The 14,065-nt window shown below is 55.8% G+C and overlaps 2 protein-coding genes across 2 annotated transcripts in view; one reads left to right on the forward strand and one right to left on the reverse strand.

The window, feature by feature from the left end:
• Window positions 1-1,006: 1,006 nt before the first annotated feature.
• LOC103650930 (uncharacterized) lies at window positions 1,007-2,715 on the forward strand. Its single transcript, XM_008676529.3, has 2 exons — window positions 1,007-1,710; window positions 1,913-2,715. Exons 1-2 carry the CDS (start codon window positions 1,375-1,377, stop codon window positions 2,072-2,074), a joined length of 498 nt encoding a protein of 165 aa, XP_008674751.1. The 5' UTR covers window positions 1,007-1,374; the 3' UTR covers window positions 2,075-2,715.
• Window positions 2,716-6,854: 4,139 nt separating this feature from the next.
• LOC100285392 (uncharacterized) overlaps window positions 6,855-14,065 on the reverse strand; it is a 30,207-nt gene continuing 22,996 nt past the window's right edge. Inside the window, exon 15 of the mRNA NM_001158285.2 lies at window positions 6,855-7,301. Within this exon, the coding sequence (NP_001151757.1) occupies window positions 7,212-7,301 (90 nt within the window). The 3' untranslated portion in view covers window positions 6,855-7,211. The remainder of the gene's footprint in view (window positions 7,302-14,065) is intronic.

The following is a 14,065-nucleotide window of genomic DNA, read 5'->3' on the forward strand; positions in this document are numbered from 1 at the left end:
TCATGTTTGCATGTGTTGTGCGGCTACTCATTTACCAGCACTGCCAGCTAAAAGGGCCATGACGCCATGTGTGTGTGTGAGAGAGAATACGTTCGGTTTTATACTGTTATCACGTACCACACTGTGTATACAAATATATGGATTATTGCCTTTATTTTGCTGTATATATAGGTTATATTATTTGATGCAGGCTGTCAAATTGGTCAGCCTACTGACGACGACGACATTGACAGCAGCTTTTGGGTGGTTAATTAATTATTAGTCATCTCCGCTACTCTTTGGGCTCCTAATTTTGAATCGTGCTCGTGTTGGTCTATAAAGTCCATCGTGCTTGTGTTGGTCTATAAAGTCCGACGGTCCGACCCATATTATCAGCACTACTCACGGTCACCTTGAAATGATAAGCGTCTTCTCTTCTCCGTCCACACCAACAGAAGAAGAGAACTTCCGTGAAAATTCTTCCTTGGAAGCAATGCAAGGAGAGCCACAGGCTCACAGGCGCTTTATAGCTGATCGCACGCACACGCATCGGCTCACTGTTTGTCTGCTAATTATACTCCCATCAATCCTACCCATCGTAACAACCACCATCACACTTGCAGCAGATCTGGGTGATGAATCCTGTGCACGCAAACGCAGGTTTACTACCTGCAGACGTGCACCATGCATGATGCGCACCGGAGGCCGATTGGTTGGTCCCCTGCGCAAAGAAGGCGCAGGCACGTCCCTCCCTCCCTCCTTTCCACGAGCCGCTTTTCCCCGCGTCGCCCCGCCGGCCGGCCATTCCAGCTCCCTTTCGCTTTCGCTGAGCCTGCGCTTTGCCGTCTCGGCCGGCACATACAATACAGCTACAGCTACAGCTACGAACTGCACCGCCCCGGCCCAGTCCCTTCCCCTTTTGCTTTGGTGAAATCATTTCCTCCCTGCCCCGCCTATAGGGACACTAGTCTTTATAGGCGGATCATGTGGCCTGCTGCTACAGAGTGCGTGCATGGGAGCCAGCCACTTCCAACATGATTCTGGGATTATTTTTTGTACCAGCCTTGCAGCCTTGCCATCGCATCAACTGTCCAAGAGAAGACGAGAGTGTGGCAGCCTTTCTCGCGGCACTCTTTTTGTTCCTCCCACTTTCTTTCTTCTCTCTCTCCCACTCGCTAGCTCCCTCCATCCACATTGCCACCACCAGATCAGCTGAGATCTCACTTTCGGATCAGCTCAGTCACTGGCTTTAAATAGAGAGGCAGCCGAGCTGGACGTCTTCTTGTAGGTTCTTCTTGGCACTTGGCAACGACGACATTCACCACTGTCGTCGACCTTTCGTCACCATCCCAGTCCCATTCTCGCCTTGTTCGATCGGTTCAGGACTTGAGACACATGAGCGGGGTACTCGGGCAGAGGCCGTCGCGGCCGTGGCCGCCGGGGGACCCCGCGTCCACGCCGCCGTCGGAGCCCGCCACAGCCGCCGCGGACGCGGGCGCGAGGGGCGAGGCGTCCGCGCTCAGGGACCTGGGCACGTCCATGGACGCCATCTCCTTCGGGTTCGCGGCCACGGCCATCCTCATCTCGCTCTTCCTCCTCATGGCCATCTTCGAGCACCTCATCAAGCCCCGGGCCTTCCCGCCCGACTCCCCCGACGACGGCGGCAGGCGGCCGCACGCTGACCGCCTGCACGGCCGCCTCTCGCCTGGGAAGCTCCGGAACCCGCCCATGGTAAGACTAAGCCAGCCAAGCTTGGCAATCAACCACCGTCCACGGCCCTGTTTTTGTCGCGTACGTGACGCCGTGAAATGCATTGCATTTGCGGTGCATGTTACTTGCTGGGACTGGTAGTCTGGGAGGCAGTGGGTGGAGTCTTGGCGCGTGCTCTGGCTGTTTCTGATGCGAAAATCTTGGCATGCTTTGGCTGTTCCAGGTGGAGGCGGTGCTGCAGGCGGCGGACCTGTCGGTGCTGATGCCGGGGCAGCGGTACCCGACGTACCTGGCGCAACCGGCGCCGCTGCCGCCGCCGTGCTCCAGGGAAGGCGTGCACTACTGGCCACCGCATGACCACCACAACGCGTACATGCCGCCCTGATCTGGTCCTCCACGGCCACCACGAGAGCATGCATGTTTCCACCGTACGTACGACGACGCGCTCGTTCATCGCGCTTACTATAGTTTTGAGGGGTTGTATATTCAGTTGTTCAGGTGATCGCGAATCCGATATGGACGTCCTGTCCTTGCTGCCTGCGCTCTCTCTCTCTCTCTCTCTGTCCTTGTCAGTGTGCACTGTGCCGCTTCGCTTTCAGATGCCGAATTCGCCAAAGTCCAGGCGCAAACGTCCAGGTTTACCGGCAATAATCAGGGCCGAGAACATGCATGCAGCTAGCTGTTCTTCGATCGCTAACAAGCTTAACAGTGGTAGAGCGATACCGGCCATCCAAATGATGGCGCCGAGAATATGCAGCCGTTCCGTCGCTGACAGCTTAACAGTGTGTTAGAGGTCATCCGAATTCCAAACTTAGAGCATCTTTTAGAGTCTTTTTAAAACTAGTTCTCTAGATCATCATCATTTATTAGAGAACCATTTATATAAAAACCGCTTTCTATATATATCTTTTCCTGGATACTTTAGAGAGTTATCCTCGTTATCTATCTTTGGCTAGCTGACGAAAAAATATGTATGAAAAAAAAATATGATGGCTATATATTCAGACAAAACCGTTGCGCAGTGTCCCCAGTACTCCCACTCTAAAATCTTTATTCATAACCATTAGAAACCATTGGGAGATTCCCAAAAGTGTCTCTCTTATGATATGTGTATGTAGGTGCAGCGCCAGTCGCTAGCTTGCTTATGCCTTTTGCATCTAGCTAGCATGTAACCACCGATGGCCACTCTTGTCTGCTCAAGTTTGTGCCATGATTGGGACGTGTGCAGAGAGAGTGTTCCCACGCGACCACAAGCACAGAGCGTGCATTGCCATGCATGTGCTGATACAGTTCACAACGTAGGAAGGCTCGATCGATACTACTGGCACCATACCATACCTGGCATACCATGAGTTCATTCATACCATACCATGAGTTCATTCATGACCCACACGAGCACGCAGTACCCCTGCAGAGGCCGGTCTGGCAAGTGTTGTGCCCGGTGTGACTTCCAAGGCTCCTAGGCTAGGCCAACGCAGCTGGGCTCCGGAGGCTGTTGGACGTGGAAGCAACAAGGTCGCAGGAACTCGAGCCTTGCGCATTTGCAACGCGATTATATGCGAGATCCGAGCTAACGAGTCAAAGAGCAACATGTAACCGCCCACGGTTAGTTATTTCGATTTTCAACGCAAAAAAAAAAAATATGAATTTGTATAGCACGAGCTGGTTAGTAACAATACTGTTTTTTATTGATTAACTCCTCAAGAAAAAACGAGACACGTAAACATATCCATGGGCCAGTGATACATAGTAGTAAACAAAAGAGTACTGATACATAGTAGTAGACATACCCATGGGCCAGTGATACATGGTAGTAAACATATCCATGGGCCACGGAGCTGGTTAGTTCAAAATAGGCCAAAAAAAACAAATCATGATTAGTGAACAGCATTACTTCAGTTGGTCGACCAAGTACCATTAATCCAAGCCCCTCACTCCCTGTCTGTACATTCACATTCACATTCACACACACCAATCCATGCGCTTTTTACGTGGATCATATCACAGCATGACGTCTCAAGTGAAACGGCCATATACTTGTCATGCATATGCGGAATGCTCAATATGCCAAACAGTGGATCAACGACCTCGCTTCCCTCTCGCCTTGGCGTTTTCAGAAAATCGGATGCCGAGTGAAGCTCCACCTCCACATACAGCAACGGTTGGGGTTCCCGATGTGAGATGGGCAATCTCACGTGGCGGCGTTCCAGACGGCCCCGTCGCCTTCGCCGCAGTGGATGTGCCGCATCATCCTGTCCGCCGACTTGCAGACGCCGCTGCACGACCCGTCGAAGGACGCTACGCACACGTTGCCGGCTCGCTTCTTCCACTCGCAGTCTGCAGACGACACACACGCACACACAGTCAGAGATGCCATGCAGCAGGCTCGCCGTTGGTGTGAATTATTCCGGAACGGAGCCGCCGGAGGTGATGCTGTCAGTTTCATGGCCCACCTGGAGGCGTCGCGCAGCACATGCTTCGGTCGTCGACGTGCTCGACCTCGAGCACGATCAGCCACGCGCCCAGCGAGACGTCCTCGTTCGCGAACCTGTGAAGGATCGGCCTGGAAACACGTACGTCACTACGTCAGGCACAGAGGAACGCGGCCGCACATGACATGACACAACGCAATGCAGGATATATATATATATAGAAATAACTAGTTGATGGAGATGTAGGCGGCGAGGTCTTTGGAGATGGCGTAGATTTGGCCGGCCGGTGGCGTGGCGGAAGTACTTGTTGCCCTAGTCACCGAACTTCCAGTACTCTGGCTCGTGGTACTTCACTCCTCTGCAACAGATACAAAAAAAAATAACTCGATCGACAGAACGACAGTATGGATTGTGTCAAGTGGAAAAATGCTCTTGCTCCTATATATGTTCGGTTCCTATATAATAAAAGGACGGACGGCAGATTTTTTTTCTTTCTTTTGCTCACTTCTGTGACAGGACAGGCCCAGACTTCATACAGCCGACGCCGCGTTCTGTGTTTGGCCAGCCTGCTCGTCAGCATCCCTGCAGTTGGATTGGAAGCGAATTTCTTCAGAGACTCACGGCGTGTAGTAGTACACCCACCCTGTAACGACGTTCGACTTGACAATGACACACGAGTCGCTGCAATATAAATGATGGCAGCAGCAGCAGCGAGCACGTAGTACGTACGTATACGCACCGAGGTTGAGGTGGATGTCGTCGTCGACCTTGACGTAGAAGTCGGCGTCCCAGGTGGCGACGGCGGTGGTGAAGTAGCTCCTGGTCTTGGACGACAGCTCGTGGTAGCCCTCGGCGTGGTCGAGCCGCAGGAAGTCCCTGCTCTCGGCCTCCTCCGCGTCCAGGGCGCGGTCCAGCGCGCCGCCGCCCGGCGTGCCGCTGTGCCCGATCACGAACCGGATCACGACCCCCTTCTCCCGCTCCAGCTTCCTCAGCTTATGCCCTGCACACGTATACGTACGCGCCCGCCCTCCCGTCCGTGTGTTACATATGCGCGCGCGCGCATGATCAATGCATGCGCTTTGTTCGTACGGCCCATGTTTACGTACCTCTGGGGACCCAGGTGTCCCGGAGCGAGTCGCGCCGCTTCCTGCTGGTGAAGGCCGTGTTGATGCCGACCACGACGAAGGCCTTCTGGGGAGGACTCCTGCCGGATGCCACGCCGCCGCGCTCCTCGCGCGCTCCACGGCCATCTCCATCTCCAGGGTGGACACCGCCTTGTCCAGCGATCTATACAAGTCCAGCAGCGCACCACGACCCTTGAGTCGTCCATGACCTGGCCGTGGAAGACGATCGGGCGGGATGCTTACTGTATTGCTTGATGAGTCCTCGACACCTCGTTCAGGATATCCTTGGGGTGCTGGTTCTCTCCTAGTTTCTGACCAGAGATTATTCATAGTTGGATTAGATGCGAGGCTGGATGTGCGTGCCAACGAGTACGCGCACTAACGGTGCAAAAGGCGGCTCAGTGGCACCAGCAGAAAGAGCGGGTTCTAATTAAAGCAGACTTACACGCTTGTTGTCGCAGCCGGAAACACTGTCCCTGCTCGAGTACGACGACGACGCCGCCGCCGCCGCCGAGGCCGACATCAGCGACACGTTGCCGCTGAGCAGCAGCCCCACAACGAAGCTCGTCACGCACAGCGCCGCGACGGCCTTCCCCGACAGCGGCGCCCTCCCCCCGCGCGGCGGCTTCTTCTCCAGCTGCGGCTGCCGCTCCGCCAGTGCCTGCGCACCAAAGGCGTGCGTACACGCACGCAAAAACACCGTCATTTCGTTGCAGGTATAGCAGGAAAACCCATGGACATATATGCATGGCTAGCTGACATATATCGTCTGGATGGGCTCACGCACCATCATTGCGCGGAAAAAAAAATTCTTTGCATACCGGATATAAAAAATCTCTTGTACAGCCCCTCACATATACCACATATACCGGCTGCTGGTCCGTATAAATAGAAGAAAAACAAATTACTAAAGAGTTATTATCTAGCTGGCTACACCCAATTTTTTTCCGTTTGTGAGCCTTGGATGTGAGAGACTCAGAATTTTGTTCCCATTGCGCGCAGGACCTAGCAAGGCGCGCGACTTCTCTCTGCCCAGGACCAGCTGGAGCCCGTAGGCCGCTACGACTAGGAGTAGGAGCGTGCCGCACCAGGTGGACGCCCCGGGCCCCTTGGAGATCGGAGACGATTTATGTGCCGAGGCGCGAGCAACACGCCTGCTATGTGCTATCTGCCCGGGCCGCCTGCACTGCGCCGCGGCAGGGTTCGGTTCGGTTCGGGGAGCCGTTTCGTGTGAGGCGTCCCAACTCTCATGCCGACCGTGTGATGTGTGAAGCCCATAGCCGAGCCGCGGCGCCGGAGCACGAGAACCGTCGATCTCAGGCGGATGGACCAATGATGAGTTGGCCTGGCCGGAAAAAGGACGGGGAAATGGGAGGGAACGCGTGCCCCTGTTCAGTTGTGGTGTGGTGGAAACAGATCGTTCAGTTCTGTGTTCTGAGGCGTCTCCCAACTTTTATCATTGGTTGCTTATACATGTAAAGCCAGCGGATGGCAGTTTACTGATTTCCCGCTTGATGTTTCAATGAAGCCGTTACAGCTACTAGTAATCTGACGTACCTGTAACTGCAAATTGTAACAACATATACAAATATGATAACGTATGGCGGAATTTCAGGTAAACGTGACTGATCAGAGAAGCCCATCTGCAGCAAAACTCTCGTTCTCTCAGAGGAATAACGTCAGTCATGATTGGCGAATCAAGTATTCCTAGTTACCTGGTAGCTACACTCAACTCTAGACAAGCCGGAAGCTTCAACATTACGTCGCCATGCCCAGTAATACTCATGTACGCCTTGCTAGTTAAAGGGAAAAAAAGAATCCGTTGGGAATAGAATCAAAGCTCCAGCCTCAACTTCAATTAGCAGGAGCAGTTTTCACCCACCAATGTGAGTGCTCATATACATACTCTTCGTCAATGATAACATACAGAAATCAAGCAATGTGCCCTGACACTAGTTTCATGTCTTCAGCATATACTTCTTTTGTTGAAAGACTCCATTGTCAGGTTGGCAGTGAAGGCTGGTATGGAGTTCGTCCTCCTTATGTAGATGTCGACCTAAAAAGTATGGTTAGAGATCTTCTGAGGCAGTAAACTCCACTTCCATTTAGATACGAATTTAAAACCGTCACGGAGCTAACTGTTCTAACAATGGCAACCATAAATGCACAGAGGTTAGATCAGACCCATAACAAATGTATTTATGGATGAACGACCATGGGGAACTCCACTGTTATGAACAGTTGATTTCCTGTGCTCAACAGATCAATTAGTCAAACAACACAAGTGTAACCCTCAATATAATATCCTATCACGTACATTACTCTGTTCCAGCCTGATTCAAGTATCAGAGATTCAGAACTTGAACATGCCATATATCGGTGTGCAATTTAAACACACATGAGCTCAGGAAACACATGTAATTTTAAGAGCACTCTCAATGCAATGCTTTGTGTATGCTTCGTCAGACCCACTAGGCTCGGATAAAAATTAGGTGCCCCGCAGGCCGCAGGTGGCAGTGCTATATGCATAACTGCGTAAGCTACAATAGCTTCAGGAGCAGTATAGAAGACAGTATGGGAGCGCCTTGGAGCACGGGGCGTGAGAGTCCCAGTGTGGCAGCGTCTGTCTGGGATGGAAAAAGTCATCCAGCAGGGTGTTGATCCGAAGGAGCTCCAGCACAAAGAGATGGTTTGGAGGCGGATCACACACCTCAGGAGGCTGCGAGGATCTCGTCGATTGGCTCGGATGATGATACCCAGCTGAGACATCGCAGCAAGAGAAAGAGGAGACGTTCCAAGCTTGGACGTGGGCAGGAAAAGCCAGGGTCTAGCTCAAGACAGGCGTCCCTGGTATCCGCCCAGGGTGCGGAGGTCAGAAGGCCTGTGATTCCTTCTTGTGTCTTGGAGTTCAATTCTGATATGGGGCGAGAAGAAGTTGCACTTCGACGTGCCTTATTCGTAACAGTGGTGGGAACTAGGCTGAAGCTGAAGGTGTCAGGTGTTGAGGTGCTCGAAGAAGTGGCACGCAACTTTGGCATTGATGCTGGATCAATGACAATTCATCAAGCCATGCCAGAAGATTTTCTCTTGCTCCTACCGGATGAAGAAACAGCAGATCGAGTTCTCAATGGCAGAAGAGCGTTTAGAGGGCCACTGTTCAGTCTCGCTTTCAAGCGCTGGACAAGATTCGCCCAAGCATCGACGACGTCCATGTCCGGTCTGGTGGATATTGAAATTCGAGGTATCCCGCCGCATGCGTGGTCCCTCTCTACAGCGGAGGTGATCCTGAGCGGGGCTTGCCTGATATCTGAGTTGCACCCGGACACGGTGAGGAAGGCGGATCTTTCTTCCTTTGTGGTGAGGGTGTGGTGTTTTCATTTAGAGGGACTTAACTGGAATATGGATCTTCACATCACCGAGCCAGGTGTATCCAGTCAGGGGAAGAGGTTATTGACATACAAGATCAGCGTGATAGTAGTTCCGGCGGAAGGTCAGTCAACATCAATGGAGCCCCCACCCACCAATGCAGCGGATGACATGCAGCCTGAGGAAGATGATGACCGTGGGAACCCTGACTTCCATTCTCAGCTTTCGGGCAATAATCTGGTTCAGAAGCGATCGGTCCATCTTCGCCTGGGACCACAGCAGCCTGTGATGGAATAAGTCTTGAGCATCTAGAGGACAACAGTCGCTTTTGACTGTCCTCTGTAGTCCTTTAGCATCTAGAAGACAGCAGTCGTTTTTTGACTGTCCTCTGTAGTCGCTTTAGCATCTAGAGGACAACAGTCGCTTTTGACTGTCCTCTGTAGTCTCTTTAGCATCTAGAGGACAATCATGTTGTGTAGTGTGTGTGAGAAGGTGTGGTAGTGCAGCCTCTAGGGCTATAAATATGGGTCTCAAACCCTTAGATGGATATGGCATTGTGTAGTGTTTGAGGAAATAAACAGAAAATTGCTCCAACTCATAGTGTCATCCTCTGATGAGAGTTAGAGTCCCTCTACTTACAATTGGTATCAGAGCCAAACTATCCTGCAGCCTAAACATCTCGTGCTCATCTCCTTCTCGCACCTCTCCCCACACTCAGTCGGCAGCAAGAGCTCCAACTGTTCCTTCCTCCCCTGCTCAGACGAGCAGCCTTTCGTCTGAGACAGCCTCTTCCATACGCAGCGACCCCTCACTAGCCCACCATGTCCCTACGCTCGACCACTTCGAGTGCGCAGCGCCAGCAGGAGGCCGAGGTCGCCGCGGCACAGGAACGCGAGCGAGCAGCAGCAGCGGCTGCAGCGACAGCGGCGAGGGCAGCACGGTTGGCGGCGGCGGAACTGACAGCGGCGAGAGCGGAAGTAGAAGCAGCGGAGGCGACGGATGCTGCACGTGCGGCGGCAGCAGAGCTCGAGGTTCTGCGCGGCAGTAGAGCAGGCAGCTATGCTTCTGTCGACGACAACACCGACGAAGAGCTTAGGCTGGCGAGGGAAGCAGCGCGAGAGCAGGCGGCACAGTGGGCAGCCGCGCACCCCCATGGGGGCGCGCGTGGCGGCAGCCCAGATAGGCGCCGACACGCTGACGGCGCTCCGGGCGAGGGCGCACGCGGCGGCAGCCCAGACGGGCGTAGACGCGCCGGCGGTGCTCCCGGCGGCGGCGACCGGGTCGACGGAGATCGCGGCCTCTACAGGCGGCGCGACTCTCCCTCCCCGGATCGGTACCATGGTCGCCGCATGGCCCAGGCCTTTGTCAGGGACATCGGTCCCGGCGGTGGGTGGCCTACCCTCACCAAGACCAACTACATTGAGTGGGCCGCGGTGATGAGGGTACGGCTCCAGGTTCGCCAAATGTGGGAAGCAGTTCGGTACGGCGACGTCGACTACCACGAGGATCGGCGAGCGCTGGATGCCCTCATTGCTGCAGTCCCGCTCGAGATGCAGTTTTCGCTTTCCCAGAAGCGGACTGCCAAGGAGGCCTGGGACGCCATCGCTGCGACCCGCATCGGCAGCGACCGTGCCCGCAAGACCACACTGCAGACACTTCGCAAGGAGTGGGAGAACCTGGCCTTCAAGCCAGGTGAGGATGTTGATGACTTTGCTCTCCGCCTCAACACTCTGTTGCAGAAGATGGTGCAGTTCGGCGACGAAACCTACGATGAGGAGAGAGCTGTTGAGAAGCTCTTCTGTTGCATCCCCGAGAAGTACAAGCAGATTGCTCGCTCGATCGAGTCTCTGCTAGACCTCTCCACGATGACGATCGAAGAGGCGATAGGTCGTCTCAAGGTGGTCGACGGCGACGAACCACAGGCTCCCTCTGGGCCTATCACTATCGGCGGGAAGCTACATCTCACTCGGGAGCAGTGGGAGGCCTGCCAGGGTGACAAGAAGGGGGAGTCCTCCTCGACACGAGGCCGCAAACGCGGCAAGCAGCGCAAGGCACGTGGAGGCACCCAGGCCGGGGCGCGAGGACATGTTGAGGGTGGTGCACGTGGAGGTGCCCAAGGCGGCGTCGTCGGCAACAAGAAGCCGGCACGAGACGACGGCTGTCACAACTGCGGCAAGCTTGGCCACTGGGCCAGGGACTGTCGGCAGCCACGACGTGGTCAGGCCAACGTCGCACAGGCGGAGGCGGAGGAGGCCCTGCTCCTGGCACATGCAAGCATCGAGCCATCTCCAGCGGCACCGGCCGCAGCGGCACTCCTCCACCTTGATGAGTCGAAAGCACGCGCTTTCCTCGGCGACGGCTCCAACAAGGACATGATCGAAGGATGGTGCCTCGACACCGGCGCCACTCATCACATGACCGGCCGACGGGAGTTCTTCACCGAGCTTGACTCTAGCGTCCGAGGCTCCGTCAAGTTTGGGGACGCCTCCGGTGTAGAGATCAAGGGCGTCGGCTCAGTCGTCTTCACCGTCACGTCTGGTGAGCACAGGCTGCTCACCGGAGTCTACTACATCCCCGCATTGAGAAACTCTATCATCAGCTTGGGACAGCTGGATGAGAACGGTTCGCGCGTGGAGGTCGAGCACGAAGTCATGAGGATCTGAGATCCCTCTCGTCGCCTTCTTGCCAAGGTACGCAGGAGTGCAAATCGGCTTTACATCCTCAATGTGAAGGTGGCACAACCTTGTTGCCTTGCTGCTCGTCGAGACGACGGGGCATGGCAGTGGCACGAGCGCTTTGGGCACCTTAACTTCGAGGCCGTGAAGCGGCTCAGCGCCAAGGAGATGGTACGAGGCCTGCCGTGCCTTGACCATGTGGAGCAATTATGCGATGTCTGCGTGTTGACAAAGCAGAGACGGCTCCCCTTTCCCCAACAGTCGAGCTTCCGAGCCAAGGAGAGGCTCGAGCTCGTGCATGGGGACTTGTGTGGCCCGGTGACACCAGCCACACCAGGAGGACGACGCTACTTCTTGCTGCTCGTCGACGATCTCTCCCACTACATGTGGGTGATGATCCTTGGCAGCAAGGGAGGTCGCTGCGGAGGCGGTGTGCGGTCGCAAGCTGCGTGTGCTGCGCACCGACAACGGCGGCGAATTCACGGCGGCTGAGTTCGCGTCGTACTGCGCGGATGAGGGCGTTCAGCGCCACTACTCCGCGCCATACAGCCCGCAGCAGAACGGCGTCGTCGAGCGGCGCAACCAGACGGTTGTGGGGATGGCTCGGGCTCTCCTCAAGCAGAGAGGAATTCCAGCTGTCTTCTGGGGAGAGGCGGTGGTGACAGCGGTTTACATCCTCAACCGCTCGCCCACCAAGGCTCTCAACGGGATGACACCGTACGAGGCTTGGCATGGGCGCAAGCCGGCGGTCTCTCACCTACGGGTCTTCGGCTGCCTCGCATTCACCAAGGAGCTTGGCCACATCAGCAAGCTCGACGATAGGAGCACCCCGGGGGTGTTCATTGGCTACGCGGAGGGCTCGAAGGCCTACCGCATCCTTGACCCAAGAACACAGCGTGTGCGCACGGCGCGAGACGTAGTGTTCGACGAAGGGCGAGGATGGGCGTGGGACAAGGCGGTGGACGATGGCGCGACTCCGACGTACGACTTCACCATCGAGTACGTCCACTTTGAGGGAGCTGGGGGAGTAGGCAACTCTTCTCCGAGCAGGTCTACCCCAGCCCTCAAGTCTCCACCGACTCCAGCGCCACACTCTCCAGCTCTTGCTACAACGAGCTCTTCACCACCACGCACTCCAGCCACGACTCCGGCTACAGCGAGCTCTTCGCCACCACGTATTCCAGCACCGACGGTACCCTCTCCGAGAAACGTCCTCTTCGACACCAGCTCGTGTCGAGCACGACCCAGTGGAGCTCGTGACCCCGCTCTCCCGCGACGAGGAGCGCGTCGACGCGTGCTACGACGGCGAGTCATTGAGGTATCGAAGGGTGGAGGGCCTTCTCATCGACTCGTCGATGCCAGGCCCTGCATCTCGCATTCTGGCAGGAGAGTTGCATCTTGCATGCGACGATGGTGAGCCTCGGTCTTTCGCGGAGGCCGAGAAACATGCGGCTTGGCGTGCCGCGATGCAGTCGAAGATGGACGCGGTTAAGACGAACCGCACCTGAGAGCTCGCTGATCTCCCTCATGGTCATCGCGCGATCACCCTTAAATGGGTGTTCAAATTGAAGAGGGATGAAGCCGGCGCCATCGTCAAACACAAGGCTCGCTTGGTGGCACGCGGTTTCTTGCAGCAGGAGGGGATCGACTTCGACGATGCTTTCGCCCCCGTGGCACGGATGGAATCTGTGCGACTCCTTGCGCTGTCAGCCCAGCAGGGCTGGCACGTTCATCACATGGACGTCAAGTCGGCGTTTCTTAACGGCGACTTAAAGGAGGAGGTCTACGTACACCAGCCGCCAGGTTTTGCGATCCTGGCAAGGAGGGCAAGGTGTTGCGCCTGCGCAAGGCTCTCTATAGCCTGCGACAGGCACCGAGGGCGTGGAATGCCAAGCTGGATTCCACGCTCAAAGGAATGGGTTTCACGCCAAGCCCGCACGAGGCGACCATCTATCGGCGGGGCAATGGAGGAAGTGCCCTGCTGGTGGGTGTCTACGTCGACGACTTGGTGATCACCGGCGCCAAGGATGCAGAGGTGGCAGCGTTCAAGGAAGAGATGAAGGCCACCTTCCAAATGAGTGACCTGGGGCATCTCTCCTTCTACCTGGGGATTGAGGTGCACCAGGGAGACTCCGGGATCACACTTCGCCAGACCGCCTACGCCAAGCGCATTGTTGAGCTGGCTGGGCTCACCGACTGCAACCCAGCTCTCACTCCGATGGAGGAGAGGCTGAAGCTGAGTCGCGACAGCACGACGGAGGAGGTGGATGCTACACAGTACCGGCGTCTTGTGGGGAGCCTTCGCTACCTCGTCCACACACGGCCTGACTTGGCATACTCCGTCGGCTATGTTAGTCGGTTCTTGCAGCGACCGACGACGGAGCATGAGCAGGCTGTGAAGAGGATCATCCGCTATGTTGCGGGGACTCTCGACCACGGTCTCTACTACCCGAGGTGCCCTGGGGAGGCACACCTTGTCGGGTACAGCGACAGCGACCACGCCGGTGACATCGACACTAGCAAGAGCACAAGCGGGATCCTCTTCTTCCTCGGCAAGTGCCTCATTAGCTGGCAGTCGGTCAAGCAGCAGGTGGTGGCCATGTCCAGCTGCGAGGCCGAGTACATATGGCGTCCACTGCTTCGACTCAGGCGCTCTTGCTGGCTCGACTGCTCGGTGATCTCCTCGGGAGAGACACTGGAGCGGTGGAACTCAGGGTGGACAGCCAGTCCGCTCTGGCATTGGCCAAGAACCCCGTGTTCCATGAACGGAGCAAGCACA

The sequence above is a fragment of the Zea mays genome, chromosome 3, assembly GCF_902167145.1.
Source record: "Zea mays cultivar B73 chromosome 3, Zm-B73-REFERENCE-NAM-5.0, whole genome shotgun sequence".
NCBI classification, from domain to species: Eukaryota; Viridiplantae; Streptophyta; class Magnoliopsida; order Poales; family Poaceae; genus Zea; species Zea mays.

Excerpts from the sequence above, each read along its gene's own strand:
- LOC103650930 (XM_008676529.3), top strand. The coding sequence starts at position 1,375 with ATGAGCGGGGTACTCGGGCAGAGGCCGTCGCGGCCGTGGCCGCCGGGG. Across the intron at positions 1,711-1,912 it reads AGCTCCGGAACCCGCCCATG|GTGGAGGCGGTGCTGCAGGC; the intron begins GTAAGACTAAGC and ends TGGCTGTTCCAG.